Genomic DNA, 23,265 nt, shown 5'->3' with positions numbered 1-23,265 from the left:
GCCCCCCGACGGCGTCTGCCGCCCGGGCTGCCCGGCCCGAGCGCGCCTGAAGGGAGCCAGCCGCCCGGCTCCACTGACCCGCGATTTCCAAAAGCCCCTTTCCAAGTCCTGCCTGGTCAAAACCATTTCCGAGCGTTAGTTCCCATGTCGGGAACCAGGCTGTAAAGAGTAGGGGCAGAAGGGCAAGCGCACACTGAAACGCGCTGTGGGTTTTTTGCAGCTTGGCACAGGCAGTGGGCAGCCAAACCCTCACTCGCGGCTGTGAATTTTTTTCCTCATTAGAGTGTCAGAAATCATTGCAGAGGGTCAGGAATTCACCCAAGGTGCCTAAAGCATCATTGATTATCTTGAAAAGCGCTGAACAGGGTGGGGTAATGCTTACATTTGCAGTTAGTATTGTTAGTTGTGACTGAAGCAGAGCTTCAGGGGGCTCTGATACAGCTTCGCAGCAGAGTTAGGGGAAAGAAAGGATCCGTTTTTAGCTCTCTGCTCTCCTGTGATAGTAATTTTATTTCTGCGTGCTTCCTTCTCCTTTAAGGGCTTCCCAGCATGTCTTTTAACTCATTACAGAAATGGTCTGTTAGGACAGAGCCAATCTAGATATTTTGGGGTAGATCCGTAAAAAAGCGGCTTGCCGCTTTCTCCAGATGTTGCTGATCCTTTGCCAGCATTATGGTAGGATGGTGTGCAGGTCCATGCTGAGAAATTTGGAAAGCAATAGGGAGATCCCTGGGACTTGTCAGGGTGGGCTTAGTCTCACAGGTGGGTATGCATGCACACACGTATGCTCCGGGGCAAGCTTAAGCCCAAACCGCTCACTGCACGAGCTCAAGCCAGCTGCATGTGCCTTTCAGGTTTTGCGCTCTGTTTTTATCACTTTGTTTTCAAGTCTGCCTTTCCAAGGAAAGGAACTAAACGATTATTCTTCGAAAAATGAAATTTGAAATCCTTGCAGGTTTTTTTCTCATTCCTTCCAAGCAAGCAATTATCTCTATAGAGTCTAAAAGCTGTCTCTGCCTTAAACACTGCTGAAGATGTAGCATTTTCATAACCCCATAGCTCTTCTGCTGGCCACTTTTGCTAATATGTGAGTAATTTGCCTTAAAGGGTGGATTCTGTCATATAAGCTGTCTACATGCACATCAGTGGAGGTATCTCAAGAAAGGATTTCATAGCTGCTACGGGATCCTTCAGCAGAATGTGTGTGCTTTATGGGGAGCTCAACTACAAAACCAATCTGAATGTTCATTTAAATATGCAAAATTCAAAATTTTTGATGAGAAGTGTGCCAGTGTTTAATTATTACCTTCATGATATTTTGCTGTGTTTTTAAGTGTTTGACTGTCCAAGATTAATTTGTCTCATCAGAATTCATATAAAATATGTCAGTAGAGCTAGAGTATATACCTATACTTCTTGCTATCAGAGACTAAGTGCAATATCTCAGTGTTCTCGCTGAGAAGACACAGCCGTGTTTTGTCAATGGTTATTATCTGCAAAATGCTGTTGTACAGAGTAGGGAGTTAAGTTTCAGTCTTGCGCTTGGGCGGTAAATTTGCTCTCTGTGAACTGAACATGATGAAGTACTCAGCCTTCCCTTTTCTCCCTCTGGATCACTAGTTGCAGTGGGAGCTGTGGTTGTCCTGGAGAGCTTGTAGATCTGAATTGAATGAGAGACATGCAGTTTGACCAGATCCCTCTCAGATATGCATTTCTTGGTTGTTTGACAATAATATTACAAGTACATGCAAATTAAGGACCTGATTMATCTTTTGTAGTGTGCTGAAAACTCCCAGTAGAGTCACAGGATTCTTGGACCTAAAAGGAATGTAGACTTAAGCTATTAAAAATAGACTATAGATTTATGTTTCAACAATTTTGTGAGATGAACAGAAAAGATGTTTTCATTATTCTTTTTGGAAATATCATTAGTGTCTAAATTAATGGAAGCTACAGAAGGAGCAATGGGAGCAGCATGAAGCCAGGCTCCGGTTCCCATTAAGGGAGCAGGGTTTGCCATATGGCTCTGGGTAGGGCCATGCACCTATGTAACACCATCTACATGCTCACAAGCCTGCGCCTGCCCATGAAGAGTAGAAATGGTCAGTCGGCGGGATGGCCCTGACCTTTTAGCAGGCTCGCTTTGAGGAACTGCRTGAGGTTCAGGTGACCCAACCTGAGTTACAGTAGAGGATACTCATCTGCACAGGTCCACCATTCTCCAGCCTATGAAGCCAAACTCTAGTGCAGCCGTGGGCATGAGTCAGAACAAGGCACGACGTACTGTCATGTACCTTTGCTGCCTGTCTTGTGTTGGGGCTCTTTGGTGGTGGCTCTGGTGTCATGCTGGTGTGGGAGAAAAATATGGCCCAGCTATGACAGGTCCAAATATTTAAATAATATTTAAATAACCCCTGTACACAGTTATTTGTTAGTCTTTGTTGGAAGGGAATAATATGTATGATGTTTTAACAGCAGTAGGTTTAATTAGGAGATTACCAAGAAACCTACTGCAATAGTTGACAGGGTTTGGAGACACGATGGATTTAGGAACATTGAGGAAAAACCCAGTTTGTTGTTTCTGTGCCATAAGGGGCGTAGCTGACATACATTATGAGTATAATATTCAGGCTCTTTGCTAATGCATTGTGCAAAAACTGAAAAGAAAAATTTGAAGCAGCTTTCGCTATGCCTTCAGGCTTATTTTTTGTGAGGCCCGTCTTTCTTTGTTATCTGTGCCAAAAYGGAAAGATGAGTCTTGTTTATATAATACATCTCCTGAGGAGTCAGTGAAGTGAGAAGGAGGTTATGAATATCATATTGCTTACCTGGCTTTTTAGCATTTTAATTGATGCCCTCCAAGACACCATCAAAATTATTCTTAGGATAAGCATACTGGAAATCTCCTGTCTGAAAACACTGGTGCCAGATTCTGATTCTAACATGAATGTGAGCATCAGCATTTGGATTTATAAAATCAGAAACTGGTTAAAAAGCTTTTTTTGAGGTGCATCTCAGAAGAGATAAACCTTAGAGATCTACTTGAAAATATTTGACTAACTTCAATTTGAACACCAGATATTTCTGTTTTAAAAACTTAGCAATAATTTCTAGGATCTGYTGCTAGCAGATGATTTGTTGCACAAAATCTATATAATGTTTTCATATTATTCACTGTTATTTTCATATTATTCATTTTAGTGAGGCTAAATTGGTTTTAATATCCATACGGAAATAGAGACGAGTTTGCATTTTCGAAAAGGTGGCATGGGGATAAACAGGCTTCAGACTACATTCTTCTTAGCTCACTATTGTACTGCTGTTCACTGTATTGAACTGCTGTTAAAACCATTTTATTTTTCAGTGTTTGATCTTCTTTCTTATTCCAACAAGAGAATGGTAACAAACTTTCTGCAAGAAGCACTCAGCGATCCTACACTGAATGATGTATAYTTGCTCTCAACATTCAACCTGCAGTCAAAGAGCACAGCCACCATATTTGGCCTGTATTCGRCTGCTGACAACAGCAAGTATTTTGAATTTACGGTAATGGGACGGGTGAATAAAGGTGAGTTGTTTGAGGTAGGTAAGGGAAAACTTGTTGGATCCATAGTTCCTGGTATGTTACGGGTGGCCATTGAAAACAATGTGATTAACCTCTGTGCTTGAGTCATTCCTGTTGCGTGCTGTCACCACTGGGCCTCTTCACAAGATAAGGGCGTTGAGAGCATCCTTTCTCACTCCCCTTGTGTTTCCTTCTGTGACTGCGTGCTGGTCTCCTGGCCAGGGAGGACACCCGACAGTCAGCGCCATGCAGCCTGCTCTGAAGCATGCTGAGAAAGGGGAGAAAGGAAGGAACATTGGAGGAAGGAGTCAAGTTGTTTTTCCTTATTTTTTTCCCCTTGGGACTATCACTGGTTCTTGTTACTCAGGAATGTGTGGGACACACGCACRTGCCGCCTCATGCGTATGGAAGGCGGGTACTTGTTCCTTCTTCCCTGGAGGTTAGATGTGACTGAGCAAGACAAACATTCCTGGCACTTACAGGATCTTGTGGGTGAATTAAAATGCTTGTTCTCTGCTTATGGGAATCAGTTCATTAACAGTCAAAGCAGAAACTCGAGCAGATTTTTAGAAATTGAGAACTTTATCACTCTCAGAGTCTCAGATCAGTCTCACATCTAGGWTATGTTGCAATATTAAGGTTCAATGACAAATGATCGAGTGGTGAAAATTATTGTTGCTCCATTGACTTCACTGCTGATACGATTTGCTTCTGCTAATATTATAATCAGACAGCTGAATCTAATATRCTGAGAAACTCTTATCAGTAAATGTCTTGCAATTCCTAAAATTGACTGATTTTATTGCTAAATAAATGATATATTGCATGTTCTCTCTCTTTCTCTTCCTCCCTCCTCATGCCTAATATCTGTATATGCCATATATAGATATGATTTAAGTAACMGACTTAAGATGCTTTTTGTACAAAGTCACAGAGTTTCTTTTGTTTTTGTCTTTGGTATGTTTGGTTGTGTTGTACTTGAGAAGTATCTGTGACAGKATTGGGGCATATATATAGGCAACATAAAGAAATTTGTACTGACAGTGACCCATGCCCTTTAAACCTTGAGTAGATGRAGGACTTTTGTAATCTTGAGGATCCTGGTAATTTTGTAAAGGTCTAATCAGGCAGAGGGAGGCTTTTCTCAGCTTCTTCAGCTCTACCATGAGGATCTCTTTGCCTCCTTATTAATTTAGTGCACCTTGCTTAAGACATATGATAGTGTGAGAGTAGTAGGTAGTGTTTCATAGTGACTTCACATGTGATTTCTCTGAAAGTGTCAGGTGTCCCATATGGCTACTTCACAYGGTAAGTTAAACTGCGTCTAGGAGGCCATCACATGAGTTGAAAGCATGGAGTGTGGGGGCTGTTTTTGATCCTCTGAAGCCTGGGGATCATCACTTAAGTGGTGAGCCAATGTTGGCATCTTAGCAAAATCAAGATATTTTGGCTTTTGGAATGGTGCATGCGTGCGTGCATAGTGCTCCTTCTGTGTGCTATTTCCACTTACGCACCCAAATCCTGGTTTAGGTAGCCCAAAGCAGACCTTAGTTAACTTCTACAGTGCTGTATTTGAAAACTACATTCCAAATGTTTTGCTTATATTCTGGTTTTGTTGTGGTATATCTGATGGTAAATATATTAGCAATAACTGAACGTTTTGCAGCACAATTTTTTATATGAAATTATTTTTGCCCTTGGTTTGCTAAGTCTATAGTGAGGTCTATAGTGAGGTCTWGCCTGGCCAGGAAAAATGCACTGATTGATCTACATGATGTTAGAACTTTTGCCGTTTTATCCATTCAATTTATGTAAACTGGTTTAACTCTTGCTTTTAYCAGTTTATGGTAAATGTGTCTTATTGATAGAAGATAAATTGATATATGCTTCAGTTAAGATGTTTTAAGTGCATCTAAATTACTAGGCAACTGCTTAGCTTGTTTTGATTAAACCAATGTACTTCACAGCAGCGAAGTCTCAAATGGGTCCAGGGGTTTCTTATCCTTTTTGAATAATACATTCTTAGAACAAATAGCAGTAAGTACATAAAACTGATGGAACATAGCAATTCTGTGAAGCAGTTCCTATTTTATTGGATTAATAGTTTCCTTGAAAATCTCTATGTTAAATAGTGCAGGTGAGTCACTCTCAGGAGTGTTAGTATAGAATATCCTGGCAGTAGACAGGTAATGCAGGAGCTTTGATGGGTTAAGTCTTACTGAGGCTGTGGTCCAGCAAAATGTCCCTTTAAAAGTCAATTCTACTTTACCAGATGGATTTTTGGCTTTGGCTGAGGAAGGAATTCTTGGTCTTCTTTCCAAGCCAGACTGCTCCTTGTCCTGCAACTACTTTGGCAGGTCGCCATCAGTCCATTCTGGACCCTGCCACCATCTCTCCTTTCTTTCTCTAGCTGCTGCGTTTGGTCACTCTGTATGCAGGGCCCAGATCCAAGGATCTTGCTTTCATACAACCCTGTGTGCATAGTATCCACATAAGTAAAATACCTGCAACATACTCTGTCTTGCCAGATTTTTGAGTTTGCCAACACATGCTACCTTTTAACAAGTTACTGGTGACCTCATGTACCTTTGCGGAAATCTCAGCTCTGGCAGCATTTTAACATAGACAGAAGTGAAAACATTCCAGATATTGATCGCAGCTGCTGGGACTTAAGCACTAGTGTATACTTTAAAGATGAACAAAGAYATGTTTTGCCCTGTTCATGCTCATGTAAATCTGAGTGTGTTGAATCACTCGACCGAGCAATTAGAAAGATTGTCAGGGATCTTCGGAGTAACTAGCTACATGCTTCCTACTAACAGAGATATCRCAGCATCAAGGAGGGTACATTAACAAATTATCTTCCTGTCTCTCTAGTACTAACAAGTAGAAATAGGGTGAGTTCATTAGATATTAGAAGCTGTTAGAAGCTCTCTCTGAAGCTATTAAGATTTCTTGCCCTCTGCTGTGTTCACAATTTTTATCTGACCTCATTTTATTCTAGGTGTTTCTTGAAGGGTAGACTATTTGTGAGCTCTCACTTGATGCAATAGTGGCATCTCTCTATGAACTTCAAACAGATGTTCTGAAAAGCCAGCACTTAACTATTTAGGTGCTCAATGTGTGTGCAGTTTGATTCCCCAATGCATGTAACTGTTAAGTGAGGAAATATGAGAGATATGCAGGCTAGGATCTTTAAAATGGGATCCTTAAAACAAGATCTGTTTAACATTATAAAATAATTATATACTCTGTAGTTGTGCCAGCTCATTGCTTCAGTGAATATCCTTATGCATTCAGAGACAGGGAGAGATTTGATGGAGAGTATTAGCTAGCACATCAAAGTGATCTAGCTTGCAGATCTAGTTTCCTAAGGAAAGAGGCATTTTTCAATAGTACTTAGTATCTAAGAATTCTTGTTTGTTGCTGTGGTTTTGATGGTACATTTTGCCTTGTCAGAGGAGAATGTGTTGTGCTGGAAGTATCAAGTAGGTCACTCACTGAAGCCTCAAAGAAAAAGTTGAGAGGACGGTTAGTCACCTTTAGGCGCAGGTTACCTTTTCTGGCTTACAGTTTGTTTTCATGTACTATTTGTTAAAATGAACTGTAGATAATTCCTGCTTGGTTGTGTTTCTTTAATGATGCAGTTGGATATGCTGCCAGTCAACTTTACCTAATGCAATATGCACTGCTGAAACTAATGTTCTAGCAGTACATTTCTGCCACACAGTAATTCTAGGGCTATCGGATATGTATCTCTCAAGGTGCTGTCAGTATGTCAGCTATGCCCATTATCTTTGTCACTGTGTATTTTAGTGCATTACCCCTTAAGGTGATGTGTRCTTCGTCATTTCAGCCATTTAAAAAGGCCTGGACAAAGCAATGGAAAACCTTCTGCAGACAGCAACGCTTTACAAGTGGGGAGCCACACGAGAGCCCTGGTAATCCAGCTCTGGAGTCTRTGTCCCTTTTGTTCTTACCACATATATCTGCATATGGGATGCATTTACCAAAGCTGACATGGGGATAAATACCAGAGCCATGAGAGCTTTCCGCAGGATCTTCCTTGATCATGGTTGGATTATCTGCTACGCTGTCATAGTTATTCTGTGTATTTTGTACTAGTGGCACTTCGCTATCTCAAGAGTGATGGGAGGCTGAACTCCGTCATCTTTAGCAACGTTCAGCTGGCTGATGGGAAACCCCACGCTGTCCTCCTGAGGCTGAGTGGCCTGCAGCAGGGATCAAGCACAATCGAGTTTTATCTGGACTGCCTGCAAGTAGGTGTCCTTCGGGACCTACCAAAAGCATTTTCAACTCTGTCTCAGAGGTCGGCGTTGGTAGAGTTGCGCACTTTGCAGAAGAAGTCACAGGTGAGCAGGAAAACTGGAAGCAGCCTGAACACTTGGGGGGACCAGTGGGGACCCTCTGGATCACTGAGTCCAGACTTCTGTCTTCATAGCAACCAAACTCTGTATGATGGTGCTTCAGTAATACTTGAGTATTAAAATAATATATGAAAGAAATGTAAACAAGTTCACTGTGGAACAGGTGAAATCTCAGCCTCATTGAACCCAGTAAAAGTTTTGCTGTTCATTTTAAACACAATTTTTAGCTTATTTAAAATCTTCATCCTCCCTTGCTGCAGTTGAAGTGTTTCTCAGGAACTTACTTTCTGTAAGCTCTTATTTGATCCAGTAAGGGCAGCTCTTCATGAGCTTCTTATAGCTGTTCAGCTATAGCTTATAAGCTGTTCAGCGTGAGCAACGGTTGACTGTGTACGTGGTTTTCCTCTTCACGATAAGCCATGTGGACTGACGAGACAAAAAGAGGGGACTCACCTGGTGGTAGATGAGAGTGGAAACCTCAGCTGTTGGAATACAATAACTTTTCTGCCTCTACCTACCGACCAGGGGCTTGGCATTGCTTCCTATCATTTCTATATCAGCACTCCAGGGTAAACAGCATGTTTCATAAGCGTCTTTCATTGCTGTTAATACAAAATATGCATTAAGGTGCAATGGCATTCTGCCCCAGAGTTGCCCCCTCCCCCGGTTTCATTGCAGACTAGAGAATGAGCCTGTTTATGCAGAGAATTACTAAGGTGCCCACATTCCTAGTGTGAATGTCAGCCTGTTTGAGAGGGGGAAAAGAGTGCTCTGAATTCAGTTGAACAAAAGATCATTTTTATATACTACAAATATAAAAATACATGAAATTCCTGGTATGAGATTGTATGGATATAAATAGTAAAAAAAAAAAAAAAAAGAACAAAACCACAGGTATGTGAAAATCTGCCATGCAAAAAAGATTATTATAATTCACATGGTGATGGGTGGTCCTGAAGGGACAGTCTAGGAGCTCTACGTGCTTAGGAAATGGAGATCCTGTCTGAAAAATGAATTTACTTCCACCAATATTTCATATTTTTTTCCATTATTGTACCAGAACTGTGATCTCTCAATTTCTCCTGTGACTCCAGGATACACTAGATGAGCTGAAGCTGGTAACAGGAGGCTCACTTGCCCAAGTGGGGAATCTGCAGGATTGTTTCCTTCAACAAATTGAACCTGTTCCTCAGTACACTGGTAAGGCCTGCAATTGGGAGTTAAAATGCTCTGATTCCTTAGGATATCAGTACAAAGAAGCTGTCATGGTTAATATTAAAAATATGGAGAAACTCTGTTGGTGAGTAATGGTGGGGTTTTTGACTGAATTACAGCCATGATAATATCCCTGAAAATATTTTAGAAACAGCTCAGTCTGAAGAGGAAAGCAATCACGCAGTTGCAGGTGACAAAGCAGTGAGTTGTTGGTGTAGTGAAAGAAGAGTCTGTTGTGATGAAAGTGGTTTTTAGCCCAATTTCGTAAGACAATTTAGCTTATGTGATTGTGCTCTGTGGTGTCAGTTTAATAATGTTTTAACTACTCATCCTGGATTTGCAAACATAAATAGTGCTAAAGAGACACTCCTGCAGGCTTTATGAAAACAGGCAGATGGATTGAGGAGCAAGATCTATCAGTGCACTTATCCCCATGGCCAGTAATCACCTTATGTTGGTCATCAGCTGCCCCGGAGAGGAGAAGGGATGAAGCGAGGCTGGGGACCATGGAACTGCAGAGTGAGTCGGTGCTGCTGTAAGAAAGTGCATGAGTCCTTGTGGGAAAAGCCATGCCAAGGCAGCAGCTAGTCCTGCTGCAAGCTAGCCAGTGCTTTTCTTCACTTGCTGGACTGGAAATCTGTTTCAAAACCAGTTTCTTTCCTACCCCCCATTGTGGAGATGGAGCTAGGAATAGGGAAGAAGGGAAGGAGCTGTGGCTCTGGGGGGTTCCTGCAAGTCCCATGGGACTGTCTGCCCTCCCTGGTGACAGAGAAGTGTGTTCTGCAGCTTCTCAACAGAGTGAACCTGGGCTAGACTACCCCATCTGGACTCTCTCCCCAACCCTGTCAATCTGCCTTTCTAGTGTGGGTGCGAGGGAACACAACGGGTTCACGCTCTGCCTGCAGTATGTTGATGTGTGACAATAATGAAACAAAAATGTGAGTTTAAGGTTTGAAATAGCATCTGTGAGAAGCTTGCTCTCTCTGTCACCCTTCCCCCACCCTCGAGAAAACTACAGCACTGCTATTTTTGATTAAAATAGATTCAATGTCATTGGGAGACAAGACACGCAATTTTGATATGAGACCATCCTAGGTGTATTACATGAATGTGGGCCTCAGTGCTTTGCAGTGATGACAGTATCTGTTTCACCTTTTAGCTGTGTAAATCATCTGTGGCACACACACTTGTTTTCTGACTTCTTAACATTTATACACACCTATGCAAAAAATATGAAGAGTTCTTTTATCAAAGGTCTCTCCTTCAGTCAACAGGCATTTGCAGATAGAAGGGAAGGGGAATTCAGTGCTTCCTCTTGGAAAAACTCACAGCTCAGTGAGCAGTATTTCCAAATTGTACATTTGTTCTCATTTATAACTTTCTGCTCATTAATAATTCAACGGATAGTAATGTAAGGAGATACTGTCTCGCTGGCTGCCTGCACTTGGTTGAGCTTTTTTGGACTGGCCTCTCAAGTTCAGTTGCTTATAAACTTCAAATGAAATTAGTATCATATTAAATAAAAAAGGCCCTCACATGAATATATTCAAAGTCTACATAGTAAAATCCACAGAAAGAGGTGCAAGTGTTCCAACAGCAATACTAACTCAGCTGCCTCGCACATTGTATATGTTTCATGATGCCCTTTACAGGAGCAATATATCAGATAACCACAACTTTTTCTTTAGCCAGAAAAAGCAGGAATGGAAGTACTTAGCTGTGTAGGATATGACACTTAGGGCTAGAAGAAAGGCTGATGTGTCTATGAAGCATTATACAGGGGCTTGCAGTCTCCCAGGCTAGTGTTTGTGTGTTGTCCAGCCTGGTCAGATTAGCAGTGCAACAGAGCTGGTCACCTGCTTCAAATCCAAGGCCTTGTAGAAGGTCATGCCTAGGGTATGAAACCAGGAAAGAGAAGAACAGGGTACCTTCCTGAGCTGAATGCTTTGTGTCACTGTCATGACCTCAGGTTTATGGAGAAAAGCATGTCCAGAGACTTCAGTTCCCTGTTGGACAGTAWTTTTTGAGATCTGGCTCTGATTTTAATTATTGCCGTGAAAGCCATCCTGTTATCTAAGTCATTACTGTTTCAAAAATGGGATGTGGGTGAGAGAGACCAGGTGGTAGGATCAGGTAACTCTATAGCCTCAGGCTGCACCTTTGGCTTGCCCCACTCTCTCCTGGGAGAAGTTAACACTGAATACTACCATGCAGCACACTACGGCCAAGCAGTCTCATCAAAGGCCTCTCTGAAGTTTACCTCTTGCCATGGATTGTCAGTCATTGTGCTACAGGTAGTAGTTACCATAGGATTTGGCTTTAAATGCAAGAAAAAAATACCATGGAAAGTCTTTCTCTTTGTGGTAATGCTTTGCTATCTAAATTTGCAAACAGTGTTTATAATTTGTGGCAAAATAACCTATTTAGTCCACCTTAAAGTTTAACAGTCTTCAAGGCTTAACTGTACAAAATAGATCTGTTTTTGATTTAGATGCTAGCCAACAAAGAAGCATCTGAAATCTTGAGAATTTTTTGCAGATCACAGTCATAAAACCTAAGCCAATCTTTGTTTAAAAAAATAAAGCAAAACAAAAACCTCCTACATCTGTTTTGACAACCTGCATGCCAGTTCCACTATGGGATTCTGAAATACCAATGATGTTAAGTCTTGCTGCCCTCCTCCCCAAATAAAAATAAGAGAAAGCTGGGACTAGAGTGGAAGCAGGTTCTAGAACAGGTGGTTCCTGAGACTTTAAACTTGTCTAGTGTTTTGATGAGAAAATCTGAAATCAAGAAACATTTAGAAATGCTTTGAAGTACAAAACAATGAGGTAAACATGAAGAAAAGCATTTTTCAAGTAGTCTTTCGATACTTATGCAAGTAACACATGAATAAACCTCCCTGAAGCGATTGGACATGATATCAAAATACCCTGCCTGCTTAAAATGTAAAAAAGCATGTATTTATGAAATTTATTTTGACATACAGACTTACAGAAGTAAACAAATAACTGCTCGAGAGAGCTACAAACTCAGCAGGGAGCTACTAACAGGAAGAACAGAGTATTAGCGTGTTAAATGTACTCTATGCTTCTTATCTGCTGTTGGTCAAAACTAATGTTTCATTTAATGAATGAGTCTTGTGAGAAAATCTTGGGTCAGTTCAGTTCTGCTCCTCCCCTGTGGCTTGTTATAGCTATAGCTTTTGCTCTTTTGTTAGAGGTCTTTAATTTGTTATTTGGTGTTGAGAAGTGTTTTTTTGGAGCATGTTCGTAAGTGTGTTGAGCAGATGTTTTGCGAGTCCTTATGAATGAGGCAGCCCTTGCTCTACATGCACCAGAAGCAAATGCAGCTGTGCAACTTGTGTATGTAAGATGAGCTGCAGCAGGAAGAAAAGCCAAAGGAGGGCTGCAGGTATGAAAACTGCTCTTTTGGTCAGAGTGACTGCTTTTGATGCCTGGTCAGAGTTGCACTGTGAGCTCGTCTGAAACACTCAGTGACTTCTCTTTGAAAAATGAGCGAGAATTGATTGTAGTGACACAAAATATACCTAAATGGGCTTACTTACCATTATATGGACAGGTATTTCTTGGCTCCTCCAAATAAATTATCACTAAAAAGTTCCTTTTCAGTCTTGAAACCATAAGGTTTCACATAGGGTTACAGATGTCAGGCCTGAGAGAAACCAGTAATGAGTGGCATTAGTTGCCAATGTTGTTAGACACTGAAATAATGTTAGAAATCTATTGCTTCACTCTCTGTGGTGAAGTTTTTGCTTTTCTGGCCTTGGACAGGATATACTTGGATATTTCTTGGATATACCATGGAATTAAGTCYAGAAGAGCCTCGAGGTCATGCAAATCCCTCTACAAAAAATGAAGCTAAATACTGTATTTCCTTTAAGCATTCCTACAGGACTCAAGCAACAGTAATGCCCCCCTTCCTTGGCTCTTTGAGATGATTCCATCTTATATCCCAGAAACGGTCATGGCAAATGAAAGAGACTTAGGTGCATTGTGTGTTCTTTTCATTACTGTTTTCCTGCAGGTGATTTTAATAGGCAGCTGATGGGTCAGATGGTGCAGATGAATCAAATACTGGGAGATGTGAAAGACCTTCTCAGACAACAGGTACTGTATAAGGACTTCACATGAAATCTCTAAGTTTGTGACTTTTAATAGGGTTAGGGCAGAATTCATGTAAGCAATGAAGAGTAAGTGTGCAGAATTCATTGCCCCAGAGGCATGACACAGTGGAGAAAAAGTAACTGTGTAGGTCCTGTGTGTGCTGTGAAGGTTCACTGAATGTGGCAGTGCATGTGACTTGCATGTTAAGATCCAGAAAACCTGGTGGTTTAGGTGGAGAAGAACTACAGCGGCTGCCTTAGCCCATTACTAGACAGAGGTAGGTCTGTTGCACAGAACTGAAATTGAATTTGTTCTGGTTGTTGGTGAGTCTCAGAGCTGGATTTGCCAGCACATGACTTTAGTTAAGCATGTCAATTAAAGGTTCTGTTGATGATGAAGGATGAAGTGAATTATGACTATTATCACTGAACTTAGTTTTATGGAGTATGAGGCRTATCTCATTTCAAGATGTAGTACTTATGTTGCATGATTTGAGTAGCGTCTTGGGGAGAAGATAATAGTTCTTCTGGCAACCAGGTGCAAACTGGAGCTGCCTGTATCCAAATAATATGTATTTTCTATATCCTGAAGGTCAAGGAAACAACTTTTCTGAGAAATACCATAGCTGAGTGCCAAGCATGTGGTGAGTATTCCTGTATTGCCTGTAAAAAGGCAACCAGATGAGATTTCAGTTACGTTAAAACTAAATCTAATTACATCAGATTTATTTGGTTTCTGGAGTACTTTAAAAAAAATAACGTATTCTACGTTTATTTGACACATATTTAAAATAGATTTCCACTAGGGAAAAAAGCTTTCAATTTCTATAACCCTGACAATCACCTACTGAGGGATAAAACCCTCTAAACCAAGATCCCATGGATTTCACCTGAAAATAGTCTGATTCTGAGTAGATAGTCACTGGTAAGTGAACAGTAAGATCCAAAASAAACAGTGGCCATCTTTTGGCTAAATAGAAGGAAATAAATGCCTTCCTGAACGCCACTGCATGACCCGCCTACAGAACTGGCAATCAAAATATGTGTACATTGGCTATGGAAACCAAAGCTGTTCCTTCCTGGGATGGCATTGAAAACCTAAACTTATTAGGCCTTTTAGTTAGTCACTTCTCCCAAACTATCAGCCTCATCAAAATACTTTAACTCARTTGACCTCTAGCCATGTTAAACTCACTGTGCAAGTGCCGAAGAAAATGTCTTTGAATTGTGCAAAGATGTATCCCATACGTTGGTACCGAGGTTCAGCACCAGCCAGAGTCTCTGGAAATGTTGCTTTTCCCTGGTGCTGGCCTCTGCACATCTGAACCCGCATACTGCATGTCCTGCTGTGCATCCCAGCTGCTGCTGCTTTGTTCCTCTTAGTTGTAGGTGGTCAGATTTTGCTCCTGTGAAATCACGGCACTGTTTGAACATGAAGGGGTAATGTTGCCGATTTAGCCTGAGAAGCAGCTTGTACCATGAAACTTCCGTTCTTGGGAATCTTTTTGRCCTTCCAAGTTTCACTCCCCTGCCCAGCAGCAGGTCTGTGCTGGGACAAACCTGGCAGGAGAGCTCCCATGGGTAGTCAAGAGCAGCATGCAGACCTAACRAAATAGGCTTAATTTCCACTGTCTGGAGGCTTGGCAAGCTGTAGGGCCATTCCCAGCATGAAGTCTCATCAGCCCCAGCACAGCTGGTACCTCCTGCAGCCTCACTGTGCAAGGCAGAAACACAAAACCCTGCTGAGCAGCWCTGCAGAGATCTTTGCAGAGTGCTTGCCAACTGAAAGCAATGATAGACGTTTCTTTTAATCACTAAAATGGCTCTTCTTTCTGTGTTAAAGGTTTGGGAGCTGTGAATTTTCCAACTCCTCCTCCTAGGCGCCCTAAACCCAAATGTGAAGCCAATTCCTGCTTCAGAGGGGTCAGGTGCACAGAGACAACCGAGGGTTTCCAGTGCGGCCCCTGCCCTGAAGGGCTCACAGGGAATGGAGTTACGTGCTCAGATATTGATGAGGTAAAACAGTGACTTTCACAGAACTAAACAAAAAAAAAGAAAAGATTAAAAACAGCTGGTTTCTTACATAGCAGTGGGTTGCTAGTGCTTCATCTCTTCAGCATTGCTGACTGCTTGCACAGGGAATATTCTGACTTGATCCCATCCCCCTATTTTGCTGTTGCTGTAACTTTGTGGAAGTTACATGGGTGAAAACTTGGGATACTCTGGTGAATAGAGAAGTTACTTAAAGCAATTTAATGCTTTTAGGAGTTTAAAGAGCATCTTCTGTTAAGGGCTGACCTGAGGAAGCCCTTCCTGTCGACTGGGGAGTTGTTTCTTTAAAGTGTAGTGCTCCTGAAACAGTYGTGGAGACCAGTCCTCTGTTCACCCTTAGGGCTGCCATGATTTTGGCTTGACCTTAAAGGTCTATGACAAAAAGTGAACATTTAATGTTATGCTTCCTTTTGTTTCTTTGTGGTTATAATGAAAACTAGAAAGGTTGACTTAAGTCTTTTTTTTCATGTGCTATATGTTAGAAATTCAGAGTTTGTTTGTATTGAGGACGCTATATCGTGAATTATTAATTGAAATAAGTGATGTCTGCTCAGAACACTTAACACAAAAACAGAACAGTCTACCACTTCGCCACACTTCCTGTATGATGATTTTGCCATTATCCTTTACTGATTTTTTTTTCCTTTTTTTTTTTCTTGGGGCGGGGTGGAGAAACAGGAGGGATAGATTGCTAATTGGGCTTGTGGATAACCCGGTACTATCAGAGTACTAAGCAACGGACGTAAAACAGCAAAGCGCTTCCTCTTTCACCTTCCAAGCCAGGAAGAGATGTGCTTTGACTGCTGATTTGCTTTACATGCTCCTCTAGGCTATCAGCAGAGGGGTATGACRTGTCCAACCTGTATCTGTTGGTAGAAGATGTGGGGGGGAGAACCTGGGTTGAGTGTTGTAGCTTCTTGAGAYGTAGGCGATGTCTTTTATTTTGCCTTGCATGGCATGAACTGTGCCTGCTGCAACAGAAAGTGCCAAACCTGGAGGTGAGGACCTGAAAGATGGATGCGGGAGGCGAAGCTGAGGCAGTTGTGGTGCAAATGTGCTGCAAACAGACAGCCGTGGTGCATGGCTTGCGCCTGCTAAGGTAGAAGTCAGCTGTGTGGAGAGGTATTGCCATCTCCAGAGCCAGGTTTGTGTGGAGAGGTATTGCCATCTCCAGAGCCAGGTTTGTGCTGGGGCAGAGCATGGTAATAATCTCCTCCTTGCCATTTTCAGAGTGGGAGCAGCTCTACCCATGGTAGCGCTGCGACAAAGCAAACCGAGCCTGATAGTAGCACGACGGTAATTTTAGGTTGCTCTGAGCAGCCAGGCTCTGCCACTAGAGATGTGTGTGTTTCACGTTCCTACCACTGCTCCAGGTGGCAGAGCTGAGCTGGTGTTCAAAACAGCAAGGAAGTTGTGCCAAAATTACATCACGGAGATAGTCCTGCTTATGTGAGTTCTCAGTCTCTACGTAGACGATGCTACTGGTGCCGTTGGCTTCCCCAGAAAATGTATGCTTTATCATTTGGATTCACACTTATGGTCYCTCAAGGAGGGGGGAGAGATGATAAATGGTGATAGATCTTCATCGCCTAATAAGCTGCACTGTGTCATATTCTCTATTTTCCCTACTCAGCTAAGATGGTAATAAGAAAAATAGTATCTTTTTGAAAGCTTTTGCGTAGTCTTTTCTAGAATAACAGCTTTCTTCTGAGTGAGCTTCCTATAATTTCAGGAAATAACAAAGAACATTTCTTCCTAAAACCTGGACATTTACATAGCAGTTCATATGCAAATTCTAGTGAAGAGAAATCTAGAAGTTTCTGCACTGAGAGCTGCCATCAGTCTTTCTGAGACTATTAACACCTCTGCAACAAGCTCCTGTGCTCATGACTAGTTTTAAGACATTATTTTAACATGCTGATGCCATGTATATTCTGTGCTTTGGCTCTGCTGTATTTATGGTGTAATTTGACTGCCCTCCACTGGCTACAACAAAATTCACGTTAAATAATTTGCTATCAGGGACAAAATGTCTGTCTTAGCTTTTGTATTTGCCATATGCTAGCTTTAGCTATCCTTCTATCTTTACATCAAACACACTTTGATATCAAACACTTTTTTTTTCTGCTCTGTTAAAATTGTGTGTGGTTATTAGTCTGTAACAGTTCTCCAAAAATGATCGCTAAAGGACGGATGCAAACTATGGATAGTATAGAATCATGTATTTTATACATCCATACAAGTTGCATGTTTGAGACTGTACATGGATGTTCCTGGCTTGTTCTCCTATTGTTTTATGGATGCTTTTCTGCTAGTGATGGAGGCAAAAACAAGTATTAAAAAATGCGTATTTTAAAAACTTTCATATTTCTTTCTTAAATTTCTTGCTTTTTGCTGCCTTTGAATTTTACATAGCATGATAACATGCTGGTGTTTTTAGTAGTGTTACAAATATTACCAAGTGGCTGGTGCTATTTGAGAGGCAGCAATGCAGGATGTGGTTGCCCACGGCTCCCCAGAAGGCCACTGAAATGGGCGACAACCATTCTGTGAAACCACATTAGGCAATGAAGTGAGCAGCATCTTCAGTCCAAGGGTGGTGGTATGGATACGTGGTATTTTGGGAGAAGTGCTGAAGGCTGTCTGTGGCCCTCTGGCTTTGAAAGGTGTGAATGCTACAGGCACATCCCTGTTTRTCTGGCTTGTATTTGGGATACTTCTATTTACAGTATTTGCTCAGATACAAATGAGGGAAATGTGCTGCTACTCCTTCTGAGTGGACAAAACGAAATGACAGGATCATGTTTTGGGCTGCAGTTATGTTGTTTTCAGACATTGTGGTCCTGCCCCTTACAGGGGGATGCTCAATCTCAGCGAAAGCTGAACCTGCCCAACAAAAGGAAGGATGGGGAGCAGAGCTTGGGGTACTGCTACAGACTGTAATGCAAGGTTATAAGCGTCAATTAAATTTCAGAGATAGCTAAAGATCGATGGGGTCAGATAAGCCTGAGACTTTTATCTGCAAGCCAGCTCTGAACAGAGGATGCAGACATTTGCATGTAGCATTGCCTAARCAAATTCCTGAGAGTTCTGTGTGTATGGTCAGTAGCTGGGTGCAACACGTGCTCCGTTCATTTCTTATCCTTGCAGTGCCGTTACAATCCTTGCTTCCCTGGAGTGCGTTGTGTGAACACTGCTCCAGGTTTCCGATGCGAGACCTGTCCCCCAGGATATACAGGACAAACAGTACAAGGGATAGGACTCAGCTACGCCAAGAACAATAAGCAGGTGAGTGGCAGCATCCTTGCAGCAATCTCCAGTGCGAGGGGCTAGTTTTTAATCAATATATATATCATCAGTATATCAATTTATTTGTATTTCGGTCATTACATAATTGCCCTATGTAATTAGGCAGAGCTTAGAGTGTTACTGCTCTAACTGATCRTTGTGTTTGCTTGGCTTTAATGAGAGTATTAACTGTCTAATAAGATTAGGATGGAGACAGGAAAAAATGTCAGTTTCTACATAGGCGCAACAATTTTAAAGAGAGGCTTTGTTGATTGCTATAAACTCATTCAGACCTAGGAAGAGGAAGGATTTAATAGAAAAGGTCTGTTTTACTACAGTCTTTAAGAACTTTCCTGTACAGCTCTGCAGTGGGGACATAGTTCTCTTTTCAACTTTTATGAGTGAACCAGAAGCCCATCTGAAATTTGACATTTTGACACTGTATCACAAAATGTCTCTTCAAGGTTGACTTGCGTGTCTGGAGAACCATCTAAAAATTATGTCTATGGGGTGTATCTGTGCCATTCTTAGAGCAGTTTCAGGAGAGGCTATGACTCTTTTTGAATTTAAATGTTGGTGGCTTTTTTCAGACTTAGATCCAAGTTGACTTATTTTTTATTTTAAGTTGTTTTATTTTATTGCTAGATCTGCTTAGACATCGATGAATGTCAAAGTGGTGGAGATGGACTCTGTGTTCCAAATTCCCATTGTGTAAACACTTTGGTAAGCACCTTTTCGTTTGTAGCATTAACAAATTCATTGTTTTAAAATTCTGTGAGACTAGGATTGTATTTGTTGCTCTGATTCAAGAGCTGAATAATGTAGTCTGTTTGTTGGCTCAATCTAAAGAATCACCTTTTCATGAATAATAGTAAAATAGTCCATACTTAATTGGTTCTTTACATGTACACCTGAGCTGCATCCTTATTTCTTTCCCGGAAGAACAGCAACAATTTTCTGTTTATCTTCCAGTTATGTGCATTACCCTCTAGTTATGTGTGTTTATGAGCATGTTATGGGAAGGAACCACCTTTGGAATATTTTTCTTTACTTTCACATATCTCTACCCGCCTAGGAATTACTGCAGCAAGATGATCCTATGGGTGCCCTTTTTGTAGGAGTAATATCTTCACTTCATTAGGTTATCTGGTATATACAGTACCAGGTATCTCCCTATATAGTACAGAGAGCAGGAGAGCTACATTTGGTACAACACATTTAATATCTGTAGACCTGGGAGATAATCCAGGAGAAGGAGCATTGCAGAACTAAAAATGGGGGGTTAAAAGATGTTATGGGTAACTGAGCACTGGAACAGGTTGCCTGGAGAAGTTACAGAGTCTTCTCTGCAGATAATTCAAAATCCATCTGGACGCAACCCTGTGCAGCATGCTTTAGGTGACCTTGCTCAAGCAGGTGGTTGGACTAGCTGATCTCCAGAGGTGCCTTCCAATCTCAACCATTCTGTGATTCTGTGATACAGTCCTACAGAAGGGGCATATGACCATTTTAATGCTATGGAGGAAATTTGACCTTTTACTTATCCCACTGTCAAATACTGTTCTGCTGCAGTAGCCTGCTGGCTGCGTAATGCAGGCTCTGTTCATAACAGGAAAAAGCATAAAAACAATCTACAGGTGTAAAGATGGTACTTTCTGCAGCTGGGTGTCATGGAGGCCACCAGTGACATTCCAGGTGGTGTGTTTTCCTTGTGCATGGGCTCATCTTGCTAGGGACTGCTTTCACTGCTCACTGTATTTCTCTTTTTTTGGTACCAGGAACATTTCTCTCCCATGTTGTACCTATTGAAAGACTAGTCCTCTTCTGAAGGCTGGTGGTCCCTGTTTTAGCAGGGGAATGGGAAGCCTGCTCGCTGTCAAAACAGAGCAGCATGTTTTTTTTTCTTTGCTCTTGTCTTCCTTAAAACTGTTGGATCAGGAGATGCTGCCTTAAAGGCTATTTTATTGCATAGAAGAGAATATATTGAGCAAGCTCAGCACACTTCAGAAGATTTTAGCCTGGCTTCAGTTAGGAGAAAGTGCACAGACCATTAGGTTTTATGTCGGCCATGCCATTGGGATGGTCCAGTGATCATTTTTCTATTCAATCACCTGTATACCTTCAGTTTTGGACTGAAAGTATACAGTCAACATAGAGTTTAAATTTGGAACAAAGCTAAGAAGGCAGGACAAAAATAATGCACAGTTGGTAGTATGTGTCTCTCTCTGGCATGGAGAACTGGGACAGTCTGATGGTTCATCCAACAGGCTTTGTATGGGATGAGCAAAGTGGTCTGAAGCACCCTGTTTCACAAAGGGTGGTGCATGAGTTTGTCAGAGATCTGTCTGTTTCTGTACTTTGACATATCAAAATAATCAATTGCTGTAAGAAAAAAAAAAGATTGTTTTCAATTAACTTTTATGTCATAGATTACAAATCTACAGATATGTGAGACAGAGACAGAAACACATTAAATACCTAAATGAGACCCATTTTTATCAGCATTTATCTGCTTATATTGCATATAGTGGTTGTTGCAGCATAAACTGGGATTTCTTGGCTTGGCTTCTTTTGGTTTTCTTGTGTGAGAAGTGCTCAAAWACAGTTCATGAAGATCTACCCATGTTTCTGGGTAAACCAATGCAAAAGGCTGTGTCGACATTCTTACTGCCATTTCAGTAAGGATAACCATATCTTTGACTCTTGAATTCCTTTCCAAGATTTAGCTCRAATTGACCTAAAAACATTTAAGGTAAAATGAAATAAACAGGGCAGATATGGTGAACTTCCTTGTCTTATTCCATTCTTTCACTCAGTCCGTAGCTGAGTTAAGGTACTGGTGAAATCTGTTTTACACTGTGATAAGAGCACCCACACAGGTTTGCTTGTCTGGCTAAGCCGATCTGATTAAGCAGGTGCTGCTGCTAAGTTTACACAAAGTTTTGGCACCTTGTCTCAGCAGGCATGAGTTGAGCATGTTTTCCAGCACATGACGTGGGAGCAAAACCTGAATGTTATGTAGAAAGAAAAGCGTGCTCACAGTGCAAGAGGCCTCAGTGGATGAAAGATTGTACTTGCACAGTGTAAGCAGTATGGCATGAATCTCACTGACACATTTGTTTAAAAAAAGAAATCCAGTTAAAAGACTCGCTAGTAACTTTTTGTTCCTACAGGGCTCTTACCAGTGTGGGCAATGCAAATCAGGATATACAGGAGACCAAACCAGGGGATGCCAGGCTGTGAGGAGCTGCAGAAGTCGAGCCCTCAATCCGTGCAGTGTCCATGCCCGGTGTATTGAGGAGAGGCGAGGCGAGGTCACGTGTATTGTAAGTAGGTGAACACGTGCATGCGTTCACAGTGAGAGCCAACCTTTCTGATGCTAGAACTGAGTGACTCTTTGTGGCAATCAATACTTTTTTATCAATACTTTTTTTTTAACTGAATTATGGCACACAGCCGTACTCATATGCCRTGTTTACTGTGTGGGCTGCTAGTGTCTGTGTTAACTAGATTTTTTTGTGAAGGGGTTTTTAGCCCCTTCTGCAGTTTCCTCAGATAGGACTCTCAAGTGTTACTGCATGGAGAATGTCACATGAGCAAATTTCTCTCCTGACRTGCTGCTGTGCAGAGCGCATTTAACTACATAGCTGTGATCAGGGATGCAGTCTGCATACCCACAGTGCTCGCATTGCCTGCTGGTACAAATGATTCCTTCCCCCCCACCCCCAAGTGAGACCAGAGATTCCTAGCACAGGTGGCTGTACTGTGCTTTGCAGCCCTAGGAGCAGGTGAGCACAAAGGGCGTGTGAATTCTCATTGTAAGAGTCTGACTGAAGTACGTTCCTTAGTTTTTCCAGCTTGCAAGGGGAAACGAGACTAACATTGTGTCCTAAGCTTGGCTACAGTATATGCTTTTGCTAGCACTTGCTTTGGTCTCATTTTTAAGAGCATCTACTTCAAAGACTAAGAAATTAGGATATTTTAAGTTCATGCTGTAATGGGAGCGTGTCTAGATACTCATATTAGGTAAGTCCTCATATGGAGGAGAGATCTGGATTTGTAGTTCTATGCGTGTGTTCAACTACAACAGAACAATACAAATTAAGCATGTGAGTGAAACAATAGTAATTTAATTTGCTGGCAGAAGCTTGCAGATGCCCTTGTGTTGCTGATGCAAACTCAGTAGCTGTTAACAGTTTTCTCTTAAAGCTTCCCCTAGTCACAGATATATTCTTGTGATACTGATGCACAGTCATGCCATCCAACTATGGTGCTAGGTTCATCTGCCTAAGTCCTCTTTTTTCTCTGCTTTCCCCACTGATGTATGAGGAGCTAAATTGCCTCCTGACAAGCACCTAAAAGAAAACTGTAGCCCTCACTGAAATTTTTAGGTGTTGCAGGCACACAGTCCATTTAAAATAGGTCTTGGGCTCTTTTTAGATGAGCCTAGGTACAGAAATCTTGAAATAAATTTTTTCTTTCCTCACTGAGAGATACTAAGGCATACTTTGCTGTACTTCAACATCTGTTAGTACCTTTTGCGTATTACTGCTTTTCAAGACTGATATGGAGTTTCCCTCTTGAGGTGACTCATTAACCTTGCCGTAGTACTAGTATGGTGTTTTATTGTT

At 41.6% G+C, this 23,265-nt stretch overlaps 1 protein-coding gene across 1 annotated transcript in view; it reads left to right on the top strand.

Moving 5' to 3' along the window:
- Positions 1–23,265, top strand: part of THBS4 (thrombospondin 4) — a 40,679-nt gene that overhangs the window by 4,887 nt on the left and 12,527 nt on the right. Inside the window, exons 5-13 of the mRNA XM_085322435.1 lie at positions 3,365–3,568; positions 7,691–7,938; positions 9,048–9,153; positions 13,216–13,298; positions 13,887–13,938; positions 15,138–15,310; positions 18,497–18,634; positions 19,280–19,357; positions 21,808–21,960. Of these exons, the coding sequence (XP_085178561.1) occupies positions 3,397–3,568; positions 7,691–7,938; positions 9,048–9,153; positions 13,216–13,298; positions 13,887–13,938; positions 15,138–15,310; positions 18,497–18,634; positions 19,280–19,357; positions 21,808–21,960 (1,203 nt within the window). The 5' untranslated portion in view covers positions 3,365–3,396. The remainder of the gene's footprint in view (positions 1–3,364; positions 3,569–7,690; positions 7,939–9,047; positions 9,154–13,215; positions 13,299–13,886; positions 13,939–15,137; positions 15,311–18,496; positions 18,635–19,279; positions 19,358–21,807; positions 21,961–23,265) is intronic.

This window comes from Rhea americana, unplaced genomic scaffold, assembly GCF_003343005.1.
Source record: "Rhea americana isolate MKP2758 unplaced genomic scaffold, rheAme1 scaffold_77, whole genome shotgun sequence".
In the NCBI taxonomy this organism is placed as follows: Eukaryota; Metazoa; Chordata; class Aves; order Rheiformes; family Rheidae; genus Rhea; species Rhea americana.
This window is presented reverse-complemented; position numbering and strand designations above follow the sequence as displayed.